General features: G+C 38.5%; 1 protein-coding gene across 1 annotated transcript in view; it reads left to right on the top strand.

Annotated features, from left to right (window-relative positions):
* The first annotated feature begins 5,830 nt into the window (after positions 1–5,830).
* Positions 5,831–23,887, top strand: part of LOC139934022 (transmembrane protein 26-like) — a 32,034-nt gene continuing 13,977 nt past the window's right edge. The window contains exon 1 of the mRNA XM_071928294.1: positions 5,831–6,441. Within this exon, the coding sequence (XP_071784395.1) occupies positions 6,176–6,441 (266 nt within the window). The 5' untranslated portion in view covers positions 5,831–6,175. The remainder of the gene's footprint in view (positions 6,442–23,887) is intronic.

A 23,887-nucleotide genomic window follows, 5' to 3' on the forward strand; every position in this document is an offset into this window, starting at 1 on the left:
ACGATCATACTTTAATTCAAGTTTTTAAAGGTTTGTTAGTTTATGCATATGTTGAGATACATCAAGTGACTCACTGGTCTTTGACAAGTACTCAAGGTATCCAGTGCCTTATTATTGGTAATACTTATAATTAATTGTTAGCATACTAACTTACCTGGTAACGAGCAATTAAGAGTGTTGATAGCATAACATTGTTAGACACAAATTTGTTAAATTATTATATTCTTACTTGTTTTAATATTGTTCCCTCGAAATTGAACATTTATCACTTTTTTTAAAGGACCAACAGAATTGACTCTCTTCATTTAAAAAAGTTCGCAAAATTAAAGGAACACGTTGCCTTGGATCGGACGACTTGGTCTATAACAAAGCGTTTTTAACCGTTTGTTATAAAATGCATATGGTTGGAAAGATGTTTTAAAAGTAGAAGACAATGATCCACACAAGTTTGCCTCGAAATTGCGTGGTTTTCCTTGTACTGTGCGAACTAACACGGTCGGCCATTTATGGGAGTCAACAATTTGACTCCCATAAATGGCCGACTGTGTTAGTCGACGAGGTAAAAGGAAAACCGTACAATTTCGAGGCATGTTTGTGTGGATCATTGTATTCTACTTTTACAGCATCTTTCTACCTATATACATATTATAACAAATGCTTTTCAAAGACCAACTCGACCGATCCAAGGCAACGTGTTCCTTTAAAGAGAAGATATTCTTTTTGTAATTACTCCAAACACATTACCATTAACAAAACCTTGGTAAATAGCACTCCAAAGCTGATGATATATAATCAAAGTAAAGAACTTAAAGTCATTGGACACTATTGGTAATTGTCTAAGACCAGTCTTCTTACTTTGTGGATCTCAACATATGCATCAAATAACAAACCTGTGAAAATTTGAGCTCAATCGGTCGTCGAAGTTGCGAGATAATAATGAAAGAAAAAACACCCTTGTCACACGAAGTTGTGTGCTTTCAGATGCTTGATTTCGAGACCTCAAATTCTAAATATGAGGTTTCGAAATCAAATTCGTTACCAATTAAGGTTTTTTGCTAATAATAAATATTTTGAGAAATTACCAAGAGTGTCCACTGCCTTAAATTAAAAACAGGAAAAAAATAAAACAATAAAAAGGCATTAACTACAACCGATTATGTGTACACAGAGATCGCCTACGAAATCATACATCGAATACATCTTTCTTGGAAATGTATTATTGACGGTAACTCACAATCCCAATGGCGTCATAAAACACTGCTGATACAAGGCACGCCCTCAATGTTAATAATTATTTTATTGATACATTACACATATCAAGTCACGATTCATTCCAAACAAACACAGTTGTAAAATAGTTTTTATTCTGAATGTAAACCAGATTGCCTCTGTCCTAAGAGTAAAGAGAATTATAGGCCTATATATACATTCCATCCATTCTAAAAGTACCAAATCGCTGGATTTAATGACACCGGACTTGTCAATGACCAGTCTTCTGCACAACATTATGCACAACAAAAACATGTGAAAATTTGAACTCAATTGATCAGTGCCTTTAATTGAAATTTCATTTGTTGTTTGACATGACATGCCCTTCACGACCCACGTCCTGGTTGCAAAGTTCTCAGAGGTGTTATTCTTATGAAAGAGTAGACAGACTGCCAAATATCAGAGACAGTGACTCATAAAGCAGTCAATATTTTGTCACCAGAAAAGGCAATCCTGATATTAAACTCATTGGTAAAAAAATGACGTTATGTGAATTATAATATATAGGTCTTGCACTGGAGAGGTCTATTATTGCAAATGTTGCTTTGAATCTGGTGTTGCCGGTTGTTGCCTCTGGATATGATAATCAATATAATACTTCTATCTCTTAGTCTTAATAATGTAATTCCATGTAAAATGGCAGATCTATATTTTTAGTTTGCAGGAGTAAATAGGTCAATGCTCGATCCCCTATTTTGTCGATTGTAGGCCTATGGTTTTTTTATTCGTTCGAATCTTGTATCTTATGTACATGTACATGTAGGCCTATACCTAAGCAATACAACCAAAACGTGTGAATATTTCATTTAAAAAAGGGGTCACGTTTGTTTTTATTTTATAGATATCGCCCAAAAATCCGGCTCGAATATATTCACACAGGAAGACAAATCCCTAATATGAATATACAGTCTGAGAAGCATTACTGCGGTAATGCTTCTCCAACCTAGACATAACCAATAGGTCCTGGGTTGATTTTGTTCTTCGGTTACCATACAGGGACTTCAAAATGCATAGAGGGCAAACTAGTTAGAACTCAGTCTCTGAGTGTTCTTTTCTCTTAGATATTCACAATTTTTTTAACGGAGCGCCAATAAAACCAGTGCCTAATAAATGTCAGTGAAGATCTTTGTGAGATTATAGTACCTTATAATAAGTGTTTGGTCTTTATTCCCACCGGACTTTGTAAGGGAGATTTTTTTATGAGCTACCCCCTTAGTAGTAGAAAAACCATAGCCATACTGCTTCTATTAACAGTTTAATGAATGGTTCTCAATATAGCTATATTCAGTAGGGACTACTCAAGTACTATAGGTTTGTGTATGGTCAACATTAAGAGTTGTTAATATGTGCAAATGCTCACAAACGAAGAGCCGCCCCCGTATCACAAAAAAAAAAAGCAGTGAGTGGTAATAATATGGCAGCTATCATATTTGTTCTCCAATAAAGAAGCATCCCTTCGGGGAGAGTAAGGTCTGACCGATTGCTAGTCCAATCTCCCCCGTCACCTTCCATTCAGTCGTAGGGTGATGGATAATTGTTACACCGTGTATAGCCGCGTAGATTCTGGCATACCGCCCAATGATATCTTTCTTTTTCTCTTTTTTTGTTGAATGGCACACGGGGGACAGGAGGAAACTGACAGTTCCTATTTGGGGGGAAAGCCCCGCCCCCATCTGTAATTTTTGCTGCCTTTATTTGTTCCTTGGTTTTCTTTCTGCTGTGTTTGATGGCGATATCAAATAAAAAATGATGTATCACATCAGGGTGGATTCATAATGCGATGATGTTAGAATAGTGTGACAGTGATTAATTCTTTTTGTCTGTGTGAATTGTGTTGCTATTGGCAGTTCTTGTCTTGAGAGATTGCAGAGTCTTTAGAACTACATTTAAAAAGGTTACGAAGTCAGACAAGATGTAGAGGTACATAACAAAAACAATGACCGATTGCTAGTAATATATATTAAAAACAAAGAACTTTATTAACTGTTTCGTCTAGATTATTACTTTTCTGCTGTGTAAATAATTGTATCATAGCATGTCAGGCCACAGCGGGTTGAGAGCACCAGTCGTCCTTAAGCGAGGCACTTACCCCCGATGTTTCGTCCTTCGGATGGGACGTGAAGCCGTTGGTCCCGTGTGTTGTGTAACGCACGTAAAGAGAAGGGGTTCGCCTGGTGTTCCTGGTTTGATTGACCGCATATTGCGCCACGGCACATTGTCAAACAAAACACGATGTCATATCATGTAAAAGGATTGGGTCTCATAATTCAAACATTCTACATACCTTGCAGGAAATACTGTATGCTAAAGCGCCCTGAGCGTCACTGATAGAATGCCACTATTATTATTATTATTATTATTATTATGAATCGGCAAATATTATGATAATCAAACACACACTATCGTTGAAAGGTACTAAGGTTTATTGGTATAAAGGATCGATGGCCCGGGGACGAATGCACTATTTCAGTTTTTTATTTCAATTAGCGTTGTCGACTTGTGTCCCCTTTTTGCAATGAAGCAGAAGCCTTTCAGTTAACGTTTCCGACAGCCAAAAAACTATAAATGTCTTTAAAGGCAGTGTAGCTTAAATAATACGTCTGCTTTTGGTAATTGTAAAAGACCAGTATCTTTACTTGGTGTATCCCAATATGTTATGCGTAAACATAGCAAACTTGTGAACATTTGGACTCAATTATTATAGAGGTTGCCAGAAAATAAAGACAGACAAAACACCCTTGTTGTAACAGAATCGTTTGCTATGAGATGCCTGAGAAAGGCTGCATGCCTGACGCCCTCTCTCGGATTCAAATTGGTGCGTAAGAAAATTAATCTTTCTTTAAAACTACATTACTTTCAAGAGTTTCGTTTCTCACAATGTTTATCAACAGCACTCCGGTGCTCTTTTACCAAGTAAGTTTTTATGGTGATTAATTTGTTCAGTATTTACCAAAAGTGTACCCTCCCTTTAAGGTCACGTGATAGGCCTGTCTGACGTGCTTGAAGACTAAAACGGCACATGAAATTTTGAAAGGACTAGCTATAGACTTATTAAATATAATAATGAACCACTGCTGGTTTTACAGTGCATTTAATAATATGACGTATTCCTCACTTAATAAAACGTGGCCTCTTGAATGATAAGATCAACTTGGGAAAATCATAAACTTCCAGCAAGTCTCTCGATTACTAATAATTCCATTAACGAAGATGGATTAGAACAGGAATGTGTAGCAGCGAGGGGAAATATGAACTGACATTTATAAGATGATGCCAGCTTTCATTAGGATATCATTGAATCAAATACTTTAGACCCTAGAACGTGAAGCCGACTAAACTGAACCAAATATCACAAACTTTGTTAAATTATAATAACTATACGTATAGTCGTTGTGAGTTTAGCCAGATGGGATCTGGGTGTGTTCTGCCGTCGGTTTAAGCAAACTATTCCTAACTAAGGATTAATCCTAGGACTTAGGTCTATGAAAATGAAATGCTCAATTCAATAATTTGTGATTCAGTTCGTTTAGCTTCCCTGGGTCGACCCCGCCGTGCTCACTTGGGTGAGCCCCTGACAAGAGCTAAACGAATTATCACACTCGCCCTCTCGTGGTGACGGCATGCACCCCAGGTCACCCCCCAAGTGACCCACTCCACAAGCAGGGCACTGGGGCTGACCCGGGTGAGCCCCGTCAAAGCTATTAGAAGGTACCGGGGCAGACCGGGGTCGACCCAGGGAAGATAAACGAACGCACCCAGTATAGACGACAATACTTGTTCTAGTCATTGTCGTCATTGTGTTAGCTTGGGGGATTCGAACCCACGACCATGGTTCTGTAAAAAAACACCCTTGTTGCACAAATTTGTGTGTTTTCAGATGCCTAATATGTCCCTTTCTCAGAAAACTACCTTACTGTAGAGGGAGCCTTTTCTTCAGGGAGCCGTGTCCTAGCAGACGTAAAGGCGTTTTCCCTAATATCAGCAAATTTCTTCCAGATGGTAGCGGGATGGCAACGGTGACCGCAACGGTCGAAATATGACGGGTAGTTACAATAATCATTAAATGTATTTCAAATGAAAATGTTGAAGGATAAAACGGTCCTATGTTTTTCGTGGAAACTGAACTGCATTAATTAGGGGGAGCTAAACGCAACCAACGCGGTATAGCCTTGGAAGTACTAAATTATAGGCGTGTACAGTCTCAGCAATTAAAATATCAACAAAATAATAATTCTTTGGAGCACACGGCACACTTGCACAAGTCTATTGGTCCATATTGTGAGTTGATACCATTAACGTTTACGCGAATAAAAGGCCCCCAAGCTGCAGTCCACTGTGTTTGATGTTCACGATAGACGGTGCATCTCTCGTATACTATGCTACTCATCCACTGTGTGGCTACTCGGAAGAAAAGAAATCGCCAAAACGGATGCGGTTTGAGGTTTTAGGGTTTTGGAAAGCGCAGCTGGAAGAAGAAACATTGATGCGTTATTTGAGTGGATCCATTGCACATTGATGACACCATTTTCGGTTAAGGGAAAGAAGACACTTCGATCTGCCACTGCGGCAGACCACAGCATGTGCAAATCGCCGTAGGACATTTATATTTGGAGTTCTACGAAGGAGGGGGACAGAGGGCGTTTTATGAAAATCGGACACCGAAACAAACTCCTTTTAGTTGTTGCTGTTTTGTCTTTTATCCAACGCCTCACTCAATAACCCAAGGACAACTCATCACCAGTGTATGGTTGTAATTTCAGCACTCGGCTGCATCACTTTGACACCGTCTGAATCGCACAGAATTCCCATACATCAGTAACTTTCACGCAGTTGGGTGTGAAAGAATAATAATATCTCCAAAAAACATCTTTAAAAGTTATTAATCCCGGTGTGTGTGTGGGACGTAATGGAAGAGAAGCGTCAAGCCATGAAGAACGGGAAGGGAGATGGAAACGGCGGTACCGAAGAGAGATGCTCTGTGCCCCGCATCTACACGATGGCTCAGGGTGTGTTCGTGAGGGTTTTATTCTCCGTGTCGTCTATTCTGGCTGTCTGGAGGGTAGCAACGGTCAAGAATGATCCGACGTGGTGGTTGATGGTCTCCGTTAATGGCTTTCTGTACTTCGAGGCTTACTTGACATTCCGCTACCGTAGATCTGGAGAATGGAAATGGTAATCTTTGAAACTTTTTAAAACAATTTAATCGGTAGTAAAATAAGTTATGTCTATTAAGTTGACAACATTTCAAAGCGCGTGTATAGGGGTTAAGTTAGCACTATGGTTGTAAAATATATACGTGTCATGGTATAGCTTAAAGGGTCTGTTTACGTTTGGACTTTAGAACCCTTCGAATGTTTTAGTCCTGTACAAAAATGTAGATATACACACAAATAGTACCCATGAAAGTTGCATTCCTTAAGGTGGGCGCGGTTTTTTTGCAGGAAGTGTCAGCGCAGGAAGAATACTCCGCAATAGGATATTCGTAACGCTTCTTGTTTTCAAATTTTGGGGGATAAAAAAAGCTATAGAATGCTTCCATAACCGCAGTACTTCGAAGTCAAGTGTTTCTCAAAATGCAATATAGGCCTACTGTTAAAAAATGCTGCATGCACTTCTTACCGCGTAAGTTTTAATTGACACTAATTTTCAGAGTCATCACTATTAAACGTCTCGCCACGCTTGTAGCTCTGCCAATATAATTATGAGTGAGTTTTTCACACTGGAGAAACTGGGGTGTTAAAATTGAGACCACGGGTGTTAAAACAACACACAAATTGTGTTGGCAGAAATGAATTAGAAACACCACCCTAGTGTTGTAAATGTTTATGATTTTGAGGGGGTATCTATCTATATATGACAACACCCAAATGGTGTCAATGATTTTAACACCCAAGTTTCTGCAGTGTACAATGTTCGAGATTGTTAGGCCATAAGAATGTTGTTTTCTGTATGAAATACGACAATATGCGACCGTGGGTGAGGCTGTCTATGATCATCATACGGTACAATAATCACCCCATTGATGGCATCTCGAATTTATCACCGAATACGGTCCTTGGAATCTAAACATTCCAAAAGAAAATTGGAGCAGACGGGGGGAAATATTTTGTGAAATGCTCCTTTGATGATAAACACAAGCATGGAATTTGGCGCACATACAGAGCATGTCACGAGAAAGATATTTGGCTACAGGACATTATAGTCATCAGAGATTTTTACATTGAACAAAAACAAAAATTGTAGAACAGCAAGCAACTGTTCAAAATGGCTGCCATTGCTTGTTATACTATACTTGTTGAAAGCACTGGACACACTATTGGTAATTATTCAAATTAGCATACAAACGTGCTTGGTCCTGAGCAACGGATAGCTTTTGGAAGTATAAAACATAGTATCAACAAGCAATGCAGTTGTTGAGAAAGAAATAATTTCTCACTCAAATATTTGAATTGATTTTGAGACCTCAGCTGAGGTCTCGATTTCAAGCATCTAAAGGCACACTCGCGCAACTTGTGCGACAAGGATGTTTTTTCTTCCATTATTTTCTCGCAACTTCGACGACCAATTGAGTTGAAATTTTCACAGGATTGTTATTTGGTGCATACGTTGAGATACACCAGGTGAGAAGACTGGTACCAAAGGTATCCAGTGCCTTTAAGGCCAGTTAGTACGATGGCCCTATAGCCAAATATATTTCTCATGACACACTCTGTCTGTGTGCCAAATTCCATACTTGATTCAAAGGTATGATTTCATCACCTACCATCACCTAGTGCAGATCGCTAATAAATTTATTAAAGACAGCATGAACATTCTTTAGAAAAGGGTGAGTCCTTTTTTCGCAGGAACCTTAATCAAAATATTTTTCATTCGCAGTTATGGAAATAATGATAATGATAATTACAGTTGTGATAATTACTTCACGTTTCATCCTTACAAAAGCGTGTACTTTGATGAGCCTTTTCGACCCAAAATTGTGCTTAAAAATACATGCCGTCATTACAACAAAAAAGATACATTATCGTATGTATTACTCAGTTAACACTATAGTTGTGTCATTCTTTAAAATACACCAATCAACCAATACTAAAGGCATTAATACAGGGTTGATAAGGGTAAAAAACGTCACTGCTTTTAGTTTAAAGGCAGAGTACACTATAGGTAATTACTCAAAATAATTATTAGCATAAAACCCCTCTTGGTGCCGAGTAATTGGGAGAGGTTGATGGTATAAAACAATGTGAAAAACGGCTCCCTCTGAAATAACATAGTTAAACGCTCACAACTTCGTGTGACAAGGGTGTTTTTTCTTTAATTATTATCTCGCAACTTCGATGACCGATTGAGCTCAAATTTTCACAGGTTTGTTATTTTATGCTTATGTTGAGACACACCAACTGTGAAGGCTAGTCTTTGACAATCACCAATGGTGTCCACTGCCTTTAATCTGAAAGCTTATTGATTATAAGTTCATGTACTAGAGCCATTTCTGTGTTGTGAAATATTTCCCTCTGAAATGAAGTCATATCAAATAAAACCCAATGAAAGCATAAAAATAAACCGCAACAGCCGATTTCGGCTGTTACAACCAAATCTAAGGACAATGTGTTTACATGCTGAAGACTGTGCATAATTTTCCAGCTTTTTTTCTCCCGACTCTTACAACTTGTTGAGACCAGTCTTTCACAGGTTTGCTGTTTCTAGATCACACAAAAAAATGAGCACTGCCTGCGACTATTTTCTCAGCTCAACCATAGCACATAGGCCTACCTCGAAACCCAGATAAATTTATCACACGTTTTCTGTGTATGTCTACACAGCAGGAAACCTAACCGTTTATAAAGGCAATGGACACTATTGGTAATTCCTCAAAATAATTATTAGCATAAAACCTTTCTTCGTGACGAGTAATGGGGAGTGGTTGATGGTATAAAACATTGTGAGAAACGGCTCCCTCTGAAGTGCCATAGTATTTAAGTAAGAAGTAATTTTCCACGAATGTGATTTCGAGACCTCAGATTTAGAACTTGAGGTCTCGAAATCAACCATCTAAACGCACACATCTTCGTGTGACATGGGTGTTTTTTTCCTTTCATTATTATCTCGCAAGTTCGACGACCAATTGAGCTCAAATTTTCACAGGTTGGTAATTTTATGCATATGTTGAGATACACCAACTCTGAAGGCTAGTCTTTGACAATTACCAATAGTGTCCACCGCCTTTAAGATCCTTGCAGTTTCCAGTGGTTTTGTATTGAAAAGTGCACAGCATGAAAACGTACCCCTATAAACAATATATTATTAAAGAGAGAGATAACTTACACACTAATGTTGCTGAATTTATTTCTACTCTGTTTTAAATTACAGATATGATGGTTTTGACAGATTTCTGTTAATCTATGAAACGGAAGCGCGGGGGTATTATTCCTATGTAATGTAGAACCCGGTAGCCTTGACGTACAAAACATCAGCAAATACAAAATGTGTCATAATGATCTTATACCTGTCTTAACCTATGGATTATAAACATTTTATTAGTAGTCGCATTACATTACAAAGTGTCTGATGTAGACCGTCTGTGTACGCACCATTCGGCAGATAATGCTTGTGTCCAAACAAGAAGGTGGCAATGCATGGCGCTCATTGTAATGGAACAAAATCTGCAGGACCAGGATGGTTTTAAAGGGGCACCTCGGCCTGTAAGATCTCAGTTTTGAAGGACACTCCACCGGCCTGTATAAAAGCCCGATTTCAGAGGGGTGTCGCATGCAATTATGTCCTCCATGCAATACTATCTGGAGGACATTATTGCATATGCAATATTGTCCGCCGGACGGTTTGCATATGCAGTTGTGTCCGCCTCCGTGCAAAACCGTCCTTGCAGTAAATGAAACGCTATTGGTCGACGGAACACTTTTGTCATTTTTTTTACAAGCTAGGTGCATGTCATGCATGTCATGCATGTGCATGTCATATATGACATGGGAAATTTTCGGCCGTTGGGTTTCCGCTGCAATCATAAAATACGTGAATATTCATGCTGCATACGTAGGTTCAGTACATGCACTCTCGTTTACTCGCGCATGTACACTCATGTACATGTCCACCGGACAGTTTTTACATAGCCCCGGACACGATTGCACATGCAAAAGTGTCCGGAGCGGCTGACAGGAGCACTCCGGCCTGTTAGACTGTAGGACTTGCAATCACAAGGTTGTGGGTTCGAATCCCCCAGCTTACCGCTGATTTCACAATGACAAGATTAATTATTGTCGTCTAGTTACTGAGTCACAATTTCTTGATTTGTGCAACTCAAAATCATAGACGTTAAACCAATGTTTGTGAGAGAGATTAGATTGGCTGTTACCAGCTTGGTGTTTTAGCCCCTAGTGGAAGTTTGCCGAGTTCCCTTGATGGGAAGATCATCTAAACAATCAAAAAAAAAAAAAAAAAAAGACCCCAATTTTAAAGGGGCACTCCAGCCTGTAAGATCCCAATTTTAAAGGGGCACTCCAGCCTGTAAGATCCCAATTTTAAAGGGGGCACTCCAGCATGTGAGATCTCAATTTTAAAGGGGAACTCCAGGCTGAGCCTGTAAAGATCCAAATTTGTTTCATGACACACCTAGCGATGATTATTTGGGGAGAGAAAATGTACATCCTTTACGTCACAGTTCCTGTTTCTACTGAGGGATTAGACATGTACTTTTTCCATTAGGATTGTTGTGTCACTTGCAAGCAGTGGGGTAACCATCCCTTAGGGGGAGGGGGCACCTAAGCTCAGTACTCTCTTGCCCCCTGCCCAAAGATGGGATTGAAAGAAAATGCACAAAATGGTATCCATATCCAACAGCCTCTCCCATATTACGCTTGTCCCTTGGTTGCCCAACCCTAATCACAACGCCACCACTGCGTGAAAGACTTAAATCTTGCAAAAATGTCTAGCTTTTTTGTTTCTTTATTGCCTTAGTCTGCGACTGAAGCAGAGCTGTCACAGAAGGTGTGCGGCCTATCCCCAAGAGAGTGTTCATGCCGCTATAACTGTAATAGCTTAAAGCACGATCGTAAACGTTCTCTTACACCTTTATCGTTCAACCTCAAGCCCTCGACCCGTTGAAACATTGCTGCTACTCGAAATTGAATCACAAGGCGGGATTGCGTTTAATATTGGGCCCTTTTCGAATCCACGGCTTCGGCTTAGTGTTTCAGCTTCAGGATGCGTTCGCTCGTCTGAAGCCCTGAGCGCGCACGCAAAGCACACGCATTATTGTCAAAACAACCGCGGGGCCAAGCTAGCCCAAGCCGAATCTGGAGCCGAAGCCGTGGTTTCGCTAACAGATTCACGGCGTTTCTGGTCCCTCAAAAAAAGGAAACAAATATACATTTTATACTCAGAAGATTATTTCTCATAGTTCTATATGCTCCAAGTCTTTGGCCTGAGGTCATCGAACATCACTGGATATGACACTGAGTAAAAGAAAATGACAACAAATCAGTAAAGTGGTTTTGTATAAAACATTTGTTTGTTTTATTATTAATAAGTATATCTGAAGGCGGGATGTATGAAGGCGGGATGGCGGAATGATCTAGTGGTAAAGTGGATTTGTTACAGCTAAGCCTTTATGTATAGCTTTGTTTACAGCATAGATTTGATGTATAGCAACAATTTGTGAAACTTGTAAATGCACATATGCTTGGTTGAAACCACAGCGTGCGTTCAACATTCGAGATCCCGTTAGGCAAAACTAATACCTGATATGAACTAAAAAGTGGGTTAATTCGTTGATCTTGTTCTAATTCAGAGATTATGGTCCCTGATTACAAGATACGCCTATAAGATCTAGTTGATTAAGACGCGTTGCAAATGTCCTCTTCTTCAAAACAGGAAGTGATTTCATCAGATCTCCTTCCACTGTAGTAGCTTGGTAAGGTCATGTCACAAAGGGCAGACCAGGCACGCAGTGAGGCAACTGCACATGCCAAAATTTCATAGACCTGCTTATACAGAACATGTTGCTTTACATTTTGTCGCTTAGCAGAAATGAGCAGGATACCAAACACAAATTGCACATATGACATGATAGTTTGGCTGGTAAACCTTACTCTGCTAAGCATCATTTTGTTGTGCTTAGCATTTTTGTGCGTAAGCAGCTCTATGAAGTTGGGCCATGGATGCACAAAGAACACTTTGGTAGCACAATATGCATTCCTCTATCTCACGATCCCAGTACTAAAATGCGAACGTGTGGTTTTTTGTTTAGACTGCTTTAGCCGGTTGCATGTGTGACCATCATAGGCACAATTCCACAAAGCTGCTTTTAAGCAGCTTAGCTACAAAAGCACACAAAGTAGCTATCACAACAAAATAATGCTTAACAGAATAAAGGATACTAGCCAAAATACCATGTCAAATTTATGACTGGTATCCTGCTCATTTCTGCTAAGCAGAGTTCAGCAATATGTTTTGCCTCGGCAGCTCAATGGAATTGGGTCAGGGTATTATTGCCTTCTGTTTGAAGCAACTTGGGCCAAAACACACGTTTTTCTCCACTCAGTTCACGTACTACCTTCAAATCACTCGCGCAGATTTTCATGAATATTGTTATTGGTTCTGTAATGCAAATTGAAATCAGCCAGTCCGCAAATGCTTATGGAGAACTGTATGGCACCAAACCAGACCGGTATATTTTAACTGTTCAGCATATTATCATAGTGAGGGCATGAAATGGCTATACCACTGTGCACTTTACTTAGGATGACACTTTATACTGTGTCCTCCTTGTGCGTTGTTTCGTGTACTATTTTTGTATCTACCTGTTAATACTTTTTTTTTTTTGCTTTTTAAACTTTTGTGAGCATTGTAATTTCTTCTTTTGGGATATTATTGTTTTATGCCAATTGATAATTATTTTACGGCCACATGTCGCCGTTACTCGATTACGTCATATATTACTCTGATTCGCCGTTTATTGAGGTATAACGCAATAGTCCGGCAATAGAACGAATTACAATACGGCGTTATAACGCATCGATATCATAACGCTTACTTCGCAATTTTACGTTGATAACGCCGTAGTGGGTTTTTTTAAACAGCAATCACGAGCCTCCGTGCTAATTCTTACCGGTTCACTTCAGTGCCCAGTTTCATAGGGCTGCTTAAGCAGAAAATGTTGCTTAACGATTGTCTGCTAAGTAAAAGTAAGCAGAATACCAGTCACAAATTGTACATGTGACATGGTAGTATAGCTGGTAGCCTTACTCTGGTAAGCATAATTTTGTGCTTATCGCCTTTTTGTGCTTATGAATTTGGCCTAAGGCCCAATTTTTTAGAGCTGCTTAAGCAGAAAATGTTGTTTGACAAATTGTTTGCTAAGCACAAGTGAGAAGGATACCAGTCACAAAATTGTACATGTGGCATGGTAGTTTGGCTGATAGCCTTATTCTGGTAAGCACAAATCTGGCTTAGCTACGTTTTGTGCTTAAGCACACAGCACTATGAAATTGGGTCCTGAAGGGATTGACCACTTCAGTTGTGCCGTTTAATAAACGCATGACCCGGCTCGTACATCCAGAACAAAACTCACACCGCTCCGTTGAAGCGGCTCCGTATAAGTTGATCAAACACGCCTCCTAGTTTACACCCTTGAGACAAAAGTAACGCGGGGGAAACGTTCCATCCCCAAGAACACTGCAGGCACTTTACATCCAAATTATTATTACGTCGGTGAAAACTTCCTCCACAAGGTCAAATAGATACAGGACAAGATGACCAATTTTCATTCTCCCAGAGTAGTTTGTCGAGGAAACTTTGTCGCTTGCAAGGTTGGGTCACATATATTTTTTAGTGAGGGCGAAGTGATGCATGGGGAGCCACTTGTGTAACCGTTTGATCCGCCATTATATCTGACCATGTTTTGACTCAAAATAATACCGGAAAATTGTCTTTGTCTGTACTCTTTTTAGTTATTCATAGCTCAACTGTCCCTATAGGCCTATAATTTATGCGCTTACTCCCATCAATATTCGTAGATCAGACTTGTACTATTCTTATTCTCTTTGCCATGTTGTTTATTTGTTGTTTGGAGAAGGAAACTCCATGCAGTTACGCTCCCAATGGTATACTTCTCGATCTTCAAGTCTTCTGTGTTCCAATTTGTTAACGTCCAGAGTGAAGAGGGTTTTATACACGCCTCGGCAAACTTAAAAACACTAATTTTATAATGAAATTATAATGCAAATTCTAGTCCCATAATGATTTATGTTTGTTGTCTACACACGTGCGTCTCAGAAGAAGGAGAAATGACACAAATGTCAGTGCGTTGCCCTTTTGGTATCAGCCATGGCTAAAGACCTGCTGAAGATTCTCTACTGAGGCCTATCAATTGTTCATATTGTTGCGCAATCCTCAACTAATGTATTTATCAATAAGGACCTGGGAAAACAAGTTCAGACTGTCCTAGTTACACAACTAAGCAACTATATAGGGTTTGAGGCACTGCATGGTGAGGCATCAATATATATTTGGTTTATGGTAATCCCATGTGTGTATCTACTTGCCAGGTAGAGTTTGTTCTCAGAGAACTGTCTTGCTTTATTCAAGTAACTATACTTATGATATTTCGTATATGAGTTGTTTCTTTCGGGTGTTTGGAAGACGGGTGTATCTTGAATTTATCATGGGTTTATCCATGTCTTGAAACTGCACTAGATATAGAACAGCTTTCGTTGTTACGGGCCAACATGTTTTATGTATAGTTCACGCATGGTTTACACGTTGGATTTGAAACTGTCAACGCCATCTCCTAGCTTCCGTTGAGATGAAGGTGATGAAAACGACTCGGCATGACCATGTTAGGGGCCACTTGCGTTACACTACGGGTCATTGACTAATTGAAACGCTGATGACACCTCGATCATGTAGCTTACAACCACGAGTTAGAAAATGATCTTCAGTTTCATTACGGGAGGTTTATTTGAATAGAAAACAAACTGAATGAAAAACTATACATTGGGAGTCAAGTTTGTGAGGCAGCTCCTGCGAGTGGCGATGGACATAATATGCATTTTCATTACGGGACAAGCGGGGCCAAAGACAAAGATCATTATACTGAGCTTATTTTGAATACAATTTGTTGGGGGTAAGAGAGGGTGGTCCTATCCCTGCCCCCTCCCCCTTTCCCCCCGGTAACGGACCAAGGCAATTCCTTAATTATACTCATTATTTTGACCATGACGTTGTGTATATTCAAGAAAACATTTGCCTTAGCCTTCTAATCGAATTAAAGGGGGAAACCATTTGTCTTTCACCCTTTTTAAACGCACATGAGATACAGCTCCTTGGACCTTGGTAGTGTCCCTGTTTTCATTGCCAGAAAGTGTGCGTTATTATACCTTTTTATTTAACAGTTATAAACTAATGGTGAAAATTTGCGCAGGGGATATATAATATTAGTGTATGATCATTGCAGAAGTAAACAGTAACTTGAGTACACACCAAGCCTTTGTTATAAAGCTACTTGGCGCGCAATTCACTCACCAGATGGCTTATTTTGTCAGAAATAATGTTACCGCCAATGAGCATTCCATTAACATTATTCGATTGTAATTGAATCTCTTCATGCGTTTTTTTTTTACTAAGAAATTTAAACATTTAAACACATTGCCAATAAAACGAGTTTAGCGTAGGTTGAATTTAATTCTGGACGAGCGGCCTTTAAAGCAAGTTGAAACAGTCAGGGCCCACTTTCAAAGAGCTGCTTCTGCACAAACAGTGCCCATTTACTTGATCTGCCTGTGCCTACAAGCAAAACATAACTGCTTAAAGGCATGTACACCTTTGGTAATTTTCAAAGACCAGTATTCTCCATTGGTGTATCCCAACATATGCATAAAATAACAAACTGTGAAAATTAATTTGGACTCCAGTGGTCACGGAAGTTGCAAGAGCATAATGAACTGAAAGAAAACATACCATCTTGCACATATTTGTGTGCTTTAAGATTCATAAGAACAAAAGGCTTTTGGCCTGAATTCTTTTAATATTTTGAGTGAGAAGTCACACCTTTTTCAAAAACTACGTTACTTCAGGGGAAGCCGTTTCTCAGAAAGGTTTATACTTTCAACAGCTTTCCATATTGCTCGTTACTAAGTAAGATTTAAATCCAACAATTATTTTAAGTAATTTTCAATAGTGTCCAGTGCCGAGAACATAAGATAAATGCAGTGACGGCGGGAGCACGCGGGCAATACTTCAATGCACTTTACACCCTGCGGAGACAGGGGGGGAGTGTAAGAGGAAAAGGTTAACCAGTGATAGTGCATTTTAAGACGGCTCCTTAATCGTGTTAGTCCGGTGTGCAAGCATCTGTAACGAGTCGATGTTCTCGTTCACATAATGTCTTGACTCCTTATAGACCTCCCCTCCTCTTCCTTGGTGAGACCGACGGAGTCAAAATATATTGCTTCATATCACACGGTCAAAATTCTAAATCAATAACTTGTGTATAGAGGAGAAAATATGCACGTGGGAGGGAAAACAGCTGGAGTTTTTTTTTTTTCCAGCTCAGGATGACTTAGTGATAGGTTTGGTGAACCAGCGATACTCAATAAGCACTGGGCCCACTTTTCAATTTAATCTGTTAAGCAGAAATAAGCAGGACACCAACCACAAATGATACATGTGACATGGTAGTTTGGCTGGTAACCTTATTCTGGTAAGCACATTTTTGTAGGCTTATTAAGCAGCTCTACGAAGTTGAGCCCTGGTCAGAAATGTGTTTCATTGGCTCTCTTCCCTTGATGATCAAAGGCACTGGACACTATTAATAGTTACTCATAAAAACTTACTCGGTAACGAGCAATGGATGGAGAGCTGTTGATAGTTTAAAACATTGTGAGAAATGGTTCCCTCTGAAGTAACGTAGTTTTTGAGAAAGAGGTAATTTCTGACTCAAAGAAGGCCTGAATCAGCCCTTTTAAAGCATCTGAAAGCACACACATTTGTGCAAAAACTGTTTTTCTTGTTCTTGCATTATTCTCTTGCAACTTCGATGACCAATTGAGTCAAAAGTTTCACAGGTTTGTTATTTTATGCATTATGTTGGGATACGCCAAGTGGGTAAGCTGGTCTTTGACAATTACCAAAGGTGTCAAGTGTCTTAAATGAGCGGAAATACACCAACAGATAATGGGAGAGGTAGATTTCCCTCATGCTTATAATTATGGTACCCCAATGGAATGTTAAGAAAGGTCGCAATTTTAGAACAAAGTGCAAAAATAGTCGGGTTCATTCCGATTTTTACCGGCAAGCAATTCATTTACACGATCTATTTTATATCGGGCGTCCAGATTCCAGAGACCTATATGAGTTAATAGCAAACTTTCCAGTCATTGCTCTTAATTTTCCAAATTAGACAGAAAAGCTTTTCTACACTGAGCTAGCCACACTCTAAAAACTCCAGGCTGACCGATAAATTTGTTTAATATAAGCATTTAACTCTGATTTTGCGTCAGTTCGACCCCCTTTTCGGTTAAAAAGAAGAAGAAGAAAGAAAACAAATCGAGTTCACACTGACCTTGAAATGGGCTCCACGTGTGTTTTTCTTTCATTTACTCTCGCGACTTCTATGACCAATAATCGAATCCCAATTGTCACAGATTTGTAGTATTTTATTCATATTTTGGGCTACACCAAGTGAGAATAGTGGTCTTATTACAAGGTATACATCGCCTTCAACATGTTTGGTAATTACTCAAAACAAATGTTAACTTAAAAACTGACTTGGTAACGAGCATTGGAGAGCTGTTAATAGTATAACACAGTGTGGGAAAAGACTCCCTCCGAAGTCGTAGTTTTTGAGAAGTCTTTTATTCGTATCTGAAAGCACACAAATTCGTCCAATAAGGGTGTTTTTTCTTTCATAATTTTCTCGCTACTTCGACGACCAATCGAGCCAAATTTTTCACAGGTTTGTTATTTTATGCTTATGATGGGATACACCAAGTGAGAACACTGGTCTTTGACAATTACCGAACGTGTACCTTCCCTTTAAAGGAACGTTACAGACTGGTAAAAAAACATAATCGTGAAGATCACAGATTTACATCAAACTTACACGGTCTAATGACGATGATAGTAGAAAACATCCCTTGAAATATTTCTGCCTGAAATGTCATATTTGATGAGAAACAAAATAATTTAACTTTGCGTGTGTAGTTTATCGCTTTTTGAGCGTTTTATTCATTTTTTGTGCATAATGTCCAGTACAATGTGGAATCGGTTTTCACTATTTTCTTGTGATCCAGATGGCCGATTGATCTCAAACTTCTACAGGTTTGTCAGTTTATGTTTATGGTGGAACTACATGGAGTGCTTACACCCCCAGCAACATTTTTTTGTTAAAAAGACCAGTTATTTTGTTCCTTCAAAGGGAGAACGGCGGATGTGGAGATAAGAATACTGTCATCTTCCGTTGTTTTTGTCAATTCGTCTCTTATCGAGAGTTGTGAACATTGATCCAAATCTTATAGGTAGTGGACACTATTGGTAATAACTCAAAATAGTTATTAGCATAAAACCTTACTTGGTAACGATTATTGTGGAGCTGTTGATAATATAAAACATTGTGAGAAACGGCTCCCTCTGAAGGGACGTGGTTTTCGAGAGAGAAGTAATTTTCCACGAATTTGATTTCGAGACCTCAGATTTAGAATTTGAGGTCTCGAAATCAAGCATCTGAAAGCATACAGCTTCGTGTGACAGTACAGTGGAATTTTTTCTTTCATAGTTATCTCACAACTTCGATGACCAATATTGAGCTCAAATTTTCACAGGTTTTTATTTTATGCATATGTTGAGACACACAAAGTGTGAAGACTAGTCTTTGACGATTACCAATAGTGTCCACTGTCTTGAAATCCAGTTCTTCCAGGAGAAGGTTCTATATCTGAGAGATTTTTCTCCCGCTGCATCCAGATCATGATAAAACGACCTATACAGTACTGTAGATTTTTGTTGTGATTCTTCAGCTGAACGTTTCTAAGAGTTAAACCGGAAATTGCTATACAGATTCACCTGCTATAAAGGTGGTGTGACTTGACGTTTTCAGTTGGGAAAGGGTGGGGGGTGGAAGCAAGGAAAAAACACATAATGGTGGGGGGGGGGGGGTGATGCAGGCGAACCGATTTCTTTTTTCTTTTCGATCTCATTCGTCGTGGCTCCTTCAACCATAGTCGCTAAACTTTGCAGAAAGCAGGTAGTCAAACCGAAAATTTACGCTTTGGCATTTTGCTTTGGCTCTTGGTTTCTGCATAGCGAATCATTTTGTGCTAAAGATAATTCAATATTCCTTAACCTCAATACTTGATTGTTTTTTGGTTTTATTTATAATCATTTTTTATTGTCAATTTAATTCTACCTGGAACGTTACTTGTTTGATGAATAAAAATCGAAATGAAATGCAATGACATGGATATAATATATCAAGCAATTTTAAATGCAGTGATATTTTCCAAAAAGTTTCACTTTAATATAAAACAGCTGTTACAAGATGGTGGCTGTTCACCGTGTCAATCTTCAAATATATATATAATAACAAATATTAATATCAGGCCTACTTCTTGTGAAATATAATTCTGATACTTCAAAGTAAGGGAACCCGAAAGAAAACCGTAACATTTCAAAACAGTCATCAATAAATATCTCACTTAAATCAATTTGCTAAGCAGTATGCCGTCTTCCACAGTCAGAGTCAGACGCCTTAAAGGCAGTAGACACTATTGGTAATTACTCAAATAATTATGGGCATAACACCTTACTTGGTAATAAGTAATGGGGAGAGGTTGAAAGTATAAAACATTGTGAGAAACGGCTCCCTCTGAAGTGACGTTAATTTCGAGTAAGAAGTAATTTTCCACGAATTTGATTTCGAGACCTCAAGTTTAGAATTTGAGGTCTCCAAATCAAGCATTTGAAAGCACACAACTTCGTGTGACAAGGGTGTTTTTTCTTTAATTATTATCTCGCAACTTCGATGACCGATTGAGCTCAAATTTTCACAGGATTGTTAGTTTATGCATATGGTGAGATACACCAAGTGAGAAGACTGGTCTTTGACAATTACCAATAGCGTCCAGTGTCTTTAAATAGGGAAACCTAACGGAAATACCGCACACGACTTTCATGGATGCCTTAATTTGCATCAAATTATGCGAACATGGAGAGTTTTTCTCCTCGCTTATTAAATCTTTGTGAGTTTACGCAAAATATGCACATGAAAAGTAGACGCGCAGTGCTAAGTTTACAAGTAAACACATCAGATGTATATGCTAAATCAATTCATTGGATGGTCGGATTTGAAGAATGCACAAAACTTGCCCATGAATCTGGTAAAGTGACGTAGTCAGTGGTTATACAATTTTTATTTTCAATTCATTTAATATTTCGACTGGTAGCACAAAGCTGGATTATAGCCCTATGGAATTTACACATTGTATAATTTAAAAAATAAAAAATAAAAACGGAGACAATCAATAGGAATACAAGATGGCGACACATGAAATTAACTAGAATATCCTGAGTTCGAAGCAAACTTGTATTTTTTTAACCGTTCGATTGATTTTGTTCTAATATAAAAGCAGATGTATAATCACACAAAAACAAACTTTGCGTTTTCTAGATATCGCCGAAAATCCGATAATCCCTAAAAGGAATACACTATCTGAGAAGCGTTACGCAGAAATGTTTCTCAGATTCAAATTTGTGGGCAACTTAACTATTATCTTTTTACATAACCGCATTGTGTCTCTCAATATTTGTTTATTATAATTTAAGAGTAATATCAAACGTATACCTCCCCTTTAAAAGACCCTGGGGAAACTTTTTGTCCTTTTCCGTCCGAGGTGGACGATTATCAATATATCACTCACCCTGTTATAATCTTCCCCAAAAGTACTTTTCTCTGATGGATTGATATTTTCTTAAGCCACATTATTAATAATAACAGGTGGCACTATTTGGTTGCGTTACTATGTGCAATAAATCATGATAGGCCTAATTAATAAACTTGTCCATCCACTTGTGATTTGGGGTTCTGTGACACGACTTGGTGAAGGCAGACATCTGGTGCTATAAAAAGAGGAGCAAGCCAACATTAGGCTGAGCTATTTTTTTCATTTGAAGGCACTGGACAATATTGTCACTTGGTGTAGCCTAATATATTTACGTAGCTCAATTGGTCATCGAAGTTGCAAAATATTAAAAGAAAGAACATCATTGTTGCCTAAAATGTGTGTGTTTTCAGATGCGTGTGAAAGCTCCAGGCCTGATCAAGTCTTAGTCAGATTCAAACATTTTAGTGGGAAATTAAATCTTGCTCAAAAACTACGTTAAGAGAGAGCCGTTTCTCGATTTTTTTTTATACCATCAACAGCTCTCCTTAGCTCGTTACCGAGTCAGGTTTTTATGCCATTATATGCTTTGGGTAATAGGCCTATTAACCAAACGTCTCCAGTGCCTTTAAATTAATTTTTCAGACTTTTTATTTGTGTTTGTAGCATTAATGCTCAAGTACCTTATGGATTTTCCACGACATGTAGTGTAACTAATTTTTGAAATGCCCTTTTACACTGCATGCTATCCGATTATGACCCTTTTCGAATCAGTGACTTCGGCTGCATATTCGACTGGGTCTATAGCTTGGCCCCGCGGTTGCTTTGACAATAGTGCGCGTGTTTTGCGTTACACGTGCTCGGGGCTTAAAGACGAGAGGATGGAGCCTAAAGCCGATTCCCAAGCCGAAGCCGTGGTTTCGAAAAGGGCATTTTGATACATAGTGGAATTGCTTATTTCGGAACATACGTAACATTGTGGCTTCAATTACCACTTGTCACTTGCGTCTTTCCACATGATCAATCGGTAGTTAGTGCACAATCTGGAAATGTGCTGCACCAAGCCAAGTGAAACCTCACGCAATAACACCACCGTAAAATTAATGAACCTTCAACAACTCAAGAGTGCTTTTGCAACTGGCAGGAAAACCAGTTACGTCATCGTATAAAGGGAGATCGCCGCCTCTATTGCTTAATTGTCCATTCGTTTTTATCCACATGGGTGTCATTCATAACTATTTTAACATGCTGTACTGAAGTCAGATAACATGGCTCGTAACTGATGTAACCCTGATGACGATTTGATAGGTTTGCAAGGCTTGTTTTTTTCATTCACATGTTAATGATACTTGGTTCTTTGTAGTCACAATGATACATATTGTATATACTGTGTGGGTGACAGTAGTTTCTCTGATCTTTGTGCAATTTGCTTCTGTTTGTTTTTAAGTCTGTTTGTAATTGTTTGTTGTATGATCCTTACTGATTTCTTAACTTTTTAATGGATTTTTGATTAATTACGCATTTTATTGTTTTTGTATGGATTTTTTTTTCTTCTTTGTTTTCATAATTTTAATTTTTTACTGGAATTGTGTTAAATTGTTTTGCGCTCTCGAACAGGCTGGTCCTGGAGAGAGCGCAAGAATAAGTTCAATAAGTTATTATTATTACTACATATTGATTGATTTTGTATGGAACTATAACATAACTAAACACTTGCTAATTGATTTTATACAAAATATACACTAGAGCAGACCTTTTAACGACTATCTAGTTGTTTTTCCCACTAAAAATCAGGACGTTTGTTTATTAGGGGGGTTGTTTTGGGGATGAGTGTTTGCTTGGCTTCTTTTCTGTCCAATCATTGAGTTTAAGTGATTCACATTGGTTTGTATATGTCCAAAGCTGCTCTGCTCCTTACCACGGAAGTTTTTATTGCCCTTAATTTTCAGAGTCATTACCGAATAAAGGACCCTTTAAAATGCCTAATGTAACAAGTCGGACCTAATCTGTTTTAAATACAAGCCGCCATGAGTCTGCCTTGGTATATGAGAGCAAGCAAATGGTTAAGATAAAGACAACTAATTAAAACAATTTGTACAGACTGGCCTATGATTGAATTAAATTAGCCATTTAATGAATTGAATTGAATTGATAGATTGGGTTTAGATTGCATGGAATTGCATCTCATCAAAAACGAATTGGACGTTTATCGTGACGTTTGTGCCTCCATACAGTTTAAATAATGTTTCCCAGAAATGTGAATACTTGCTTTTGGAACATTTTTGTTTAATGTTTTCATCTTAAAGGGAATGTATATACGTTTCGTAATCACTCTTTAAACTAACGGCAATTAACACTTTTGGTTGGAAGCCCACAACATGTTTTGATTTGTTTTCGAGAATCTTTTCGATTTGAAGTAAAATGTGTTTTTGTAATAATCAGTTGTTGTATGCCCAACTATTTGAATTTGAGAAGCGTTACTGTCAGTAACGTTCCTCAGAATGTTTGATCCTATAGACCATGTGAACTTTGTTTACAATAAGTGTGACCTTGTACATTCTTTGAGTATTCTGGCAGGCACAATACTGCACAGGTCATATTATGGGAAAGTTGACATTTTGTGTCACAATTTCCACATAAATCCAAGAATTATGAAAGTAAAAGCTGGACACGTTTTGAGGTGTGCCCCCTTTCAGTGAAATCTTCCAAAAAAAAAAAGATTTCATGATTTA

This window comes from Asterias amurensis, chromosome 2 (assembly GCF_032118995.1).
Source record: "Asterias amurensis chromosome 2, ASM3211899v1".
In the NCBI taxonomy this organism is placed as follows: domain Eukaryota; kingdom Metazoa; phylum Echinodermata; class Asteroidea; order Forcipulatida; family Asteriidae; genus Asterias; species Asterias amurensis.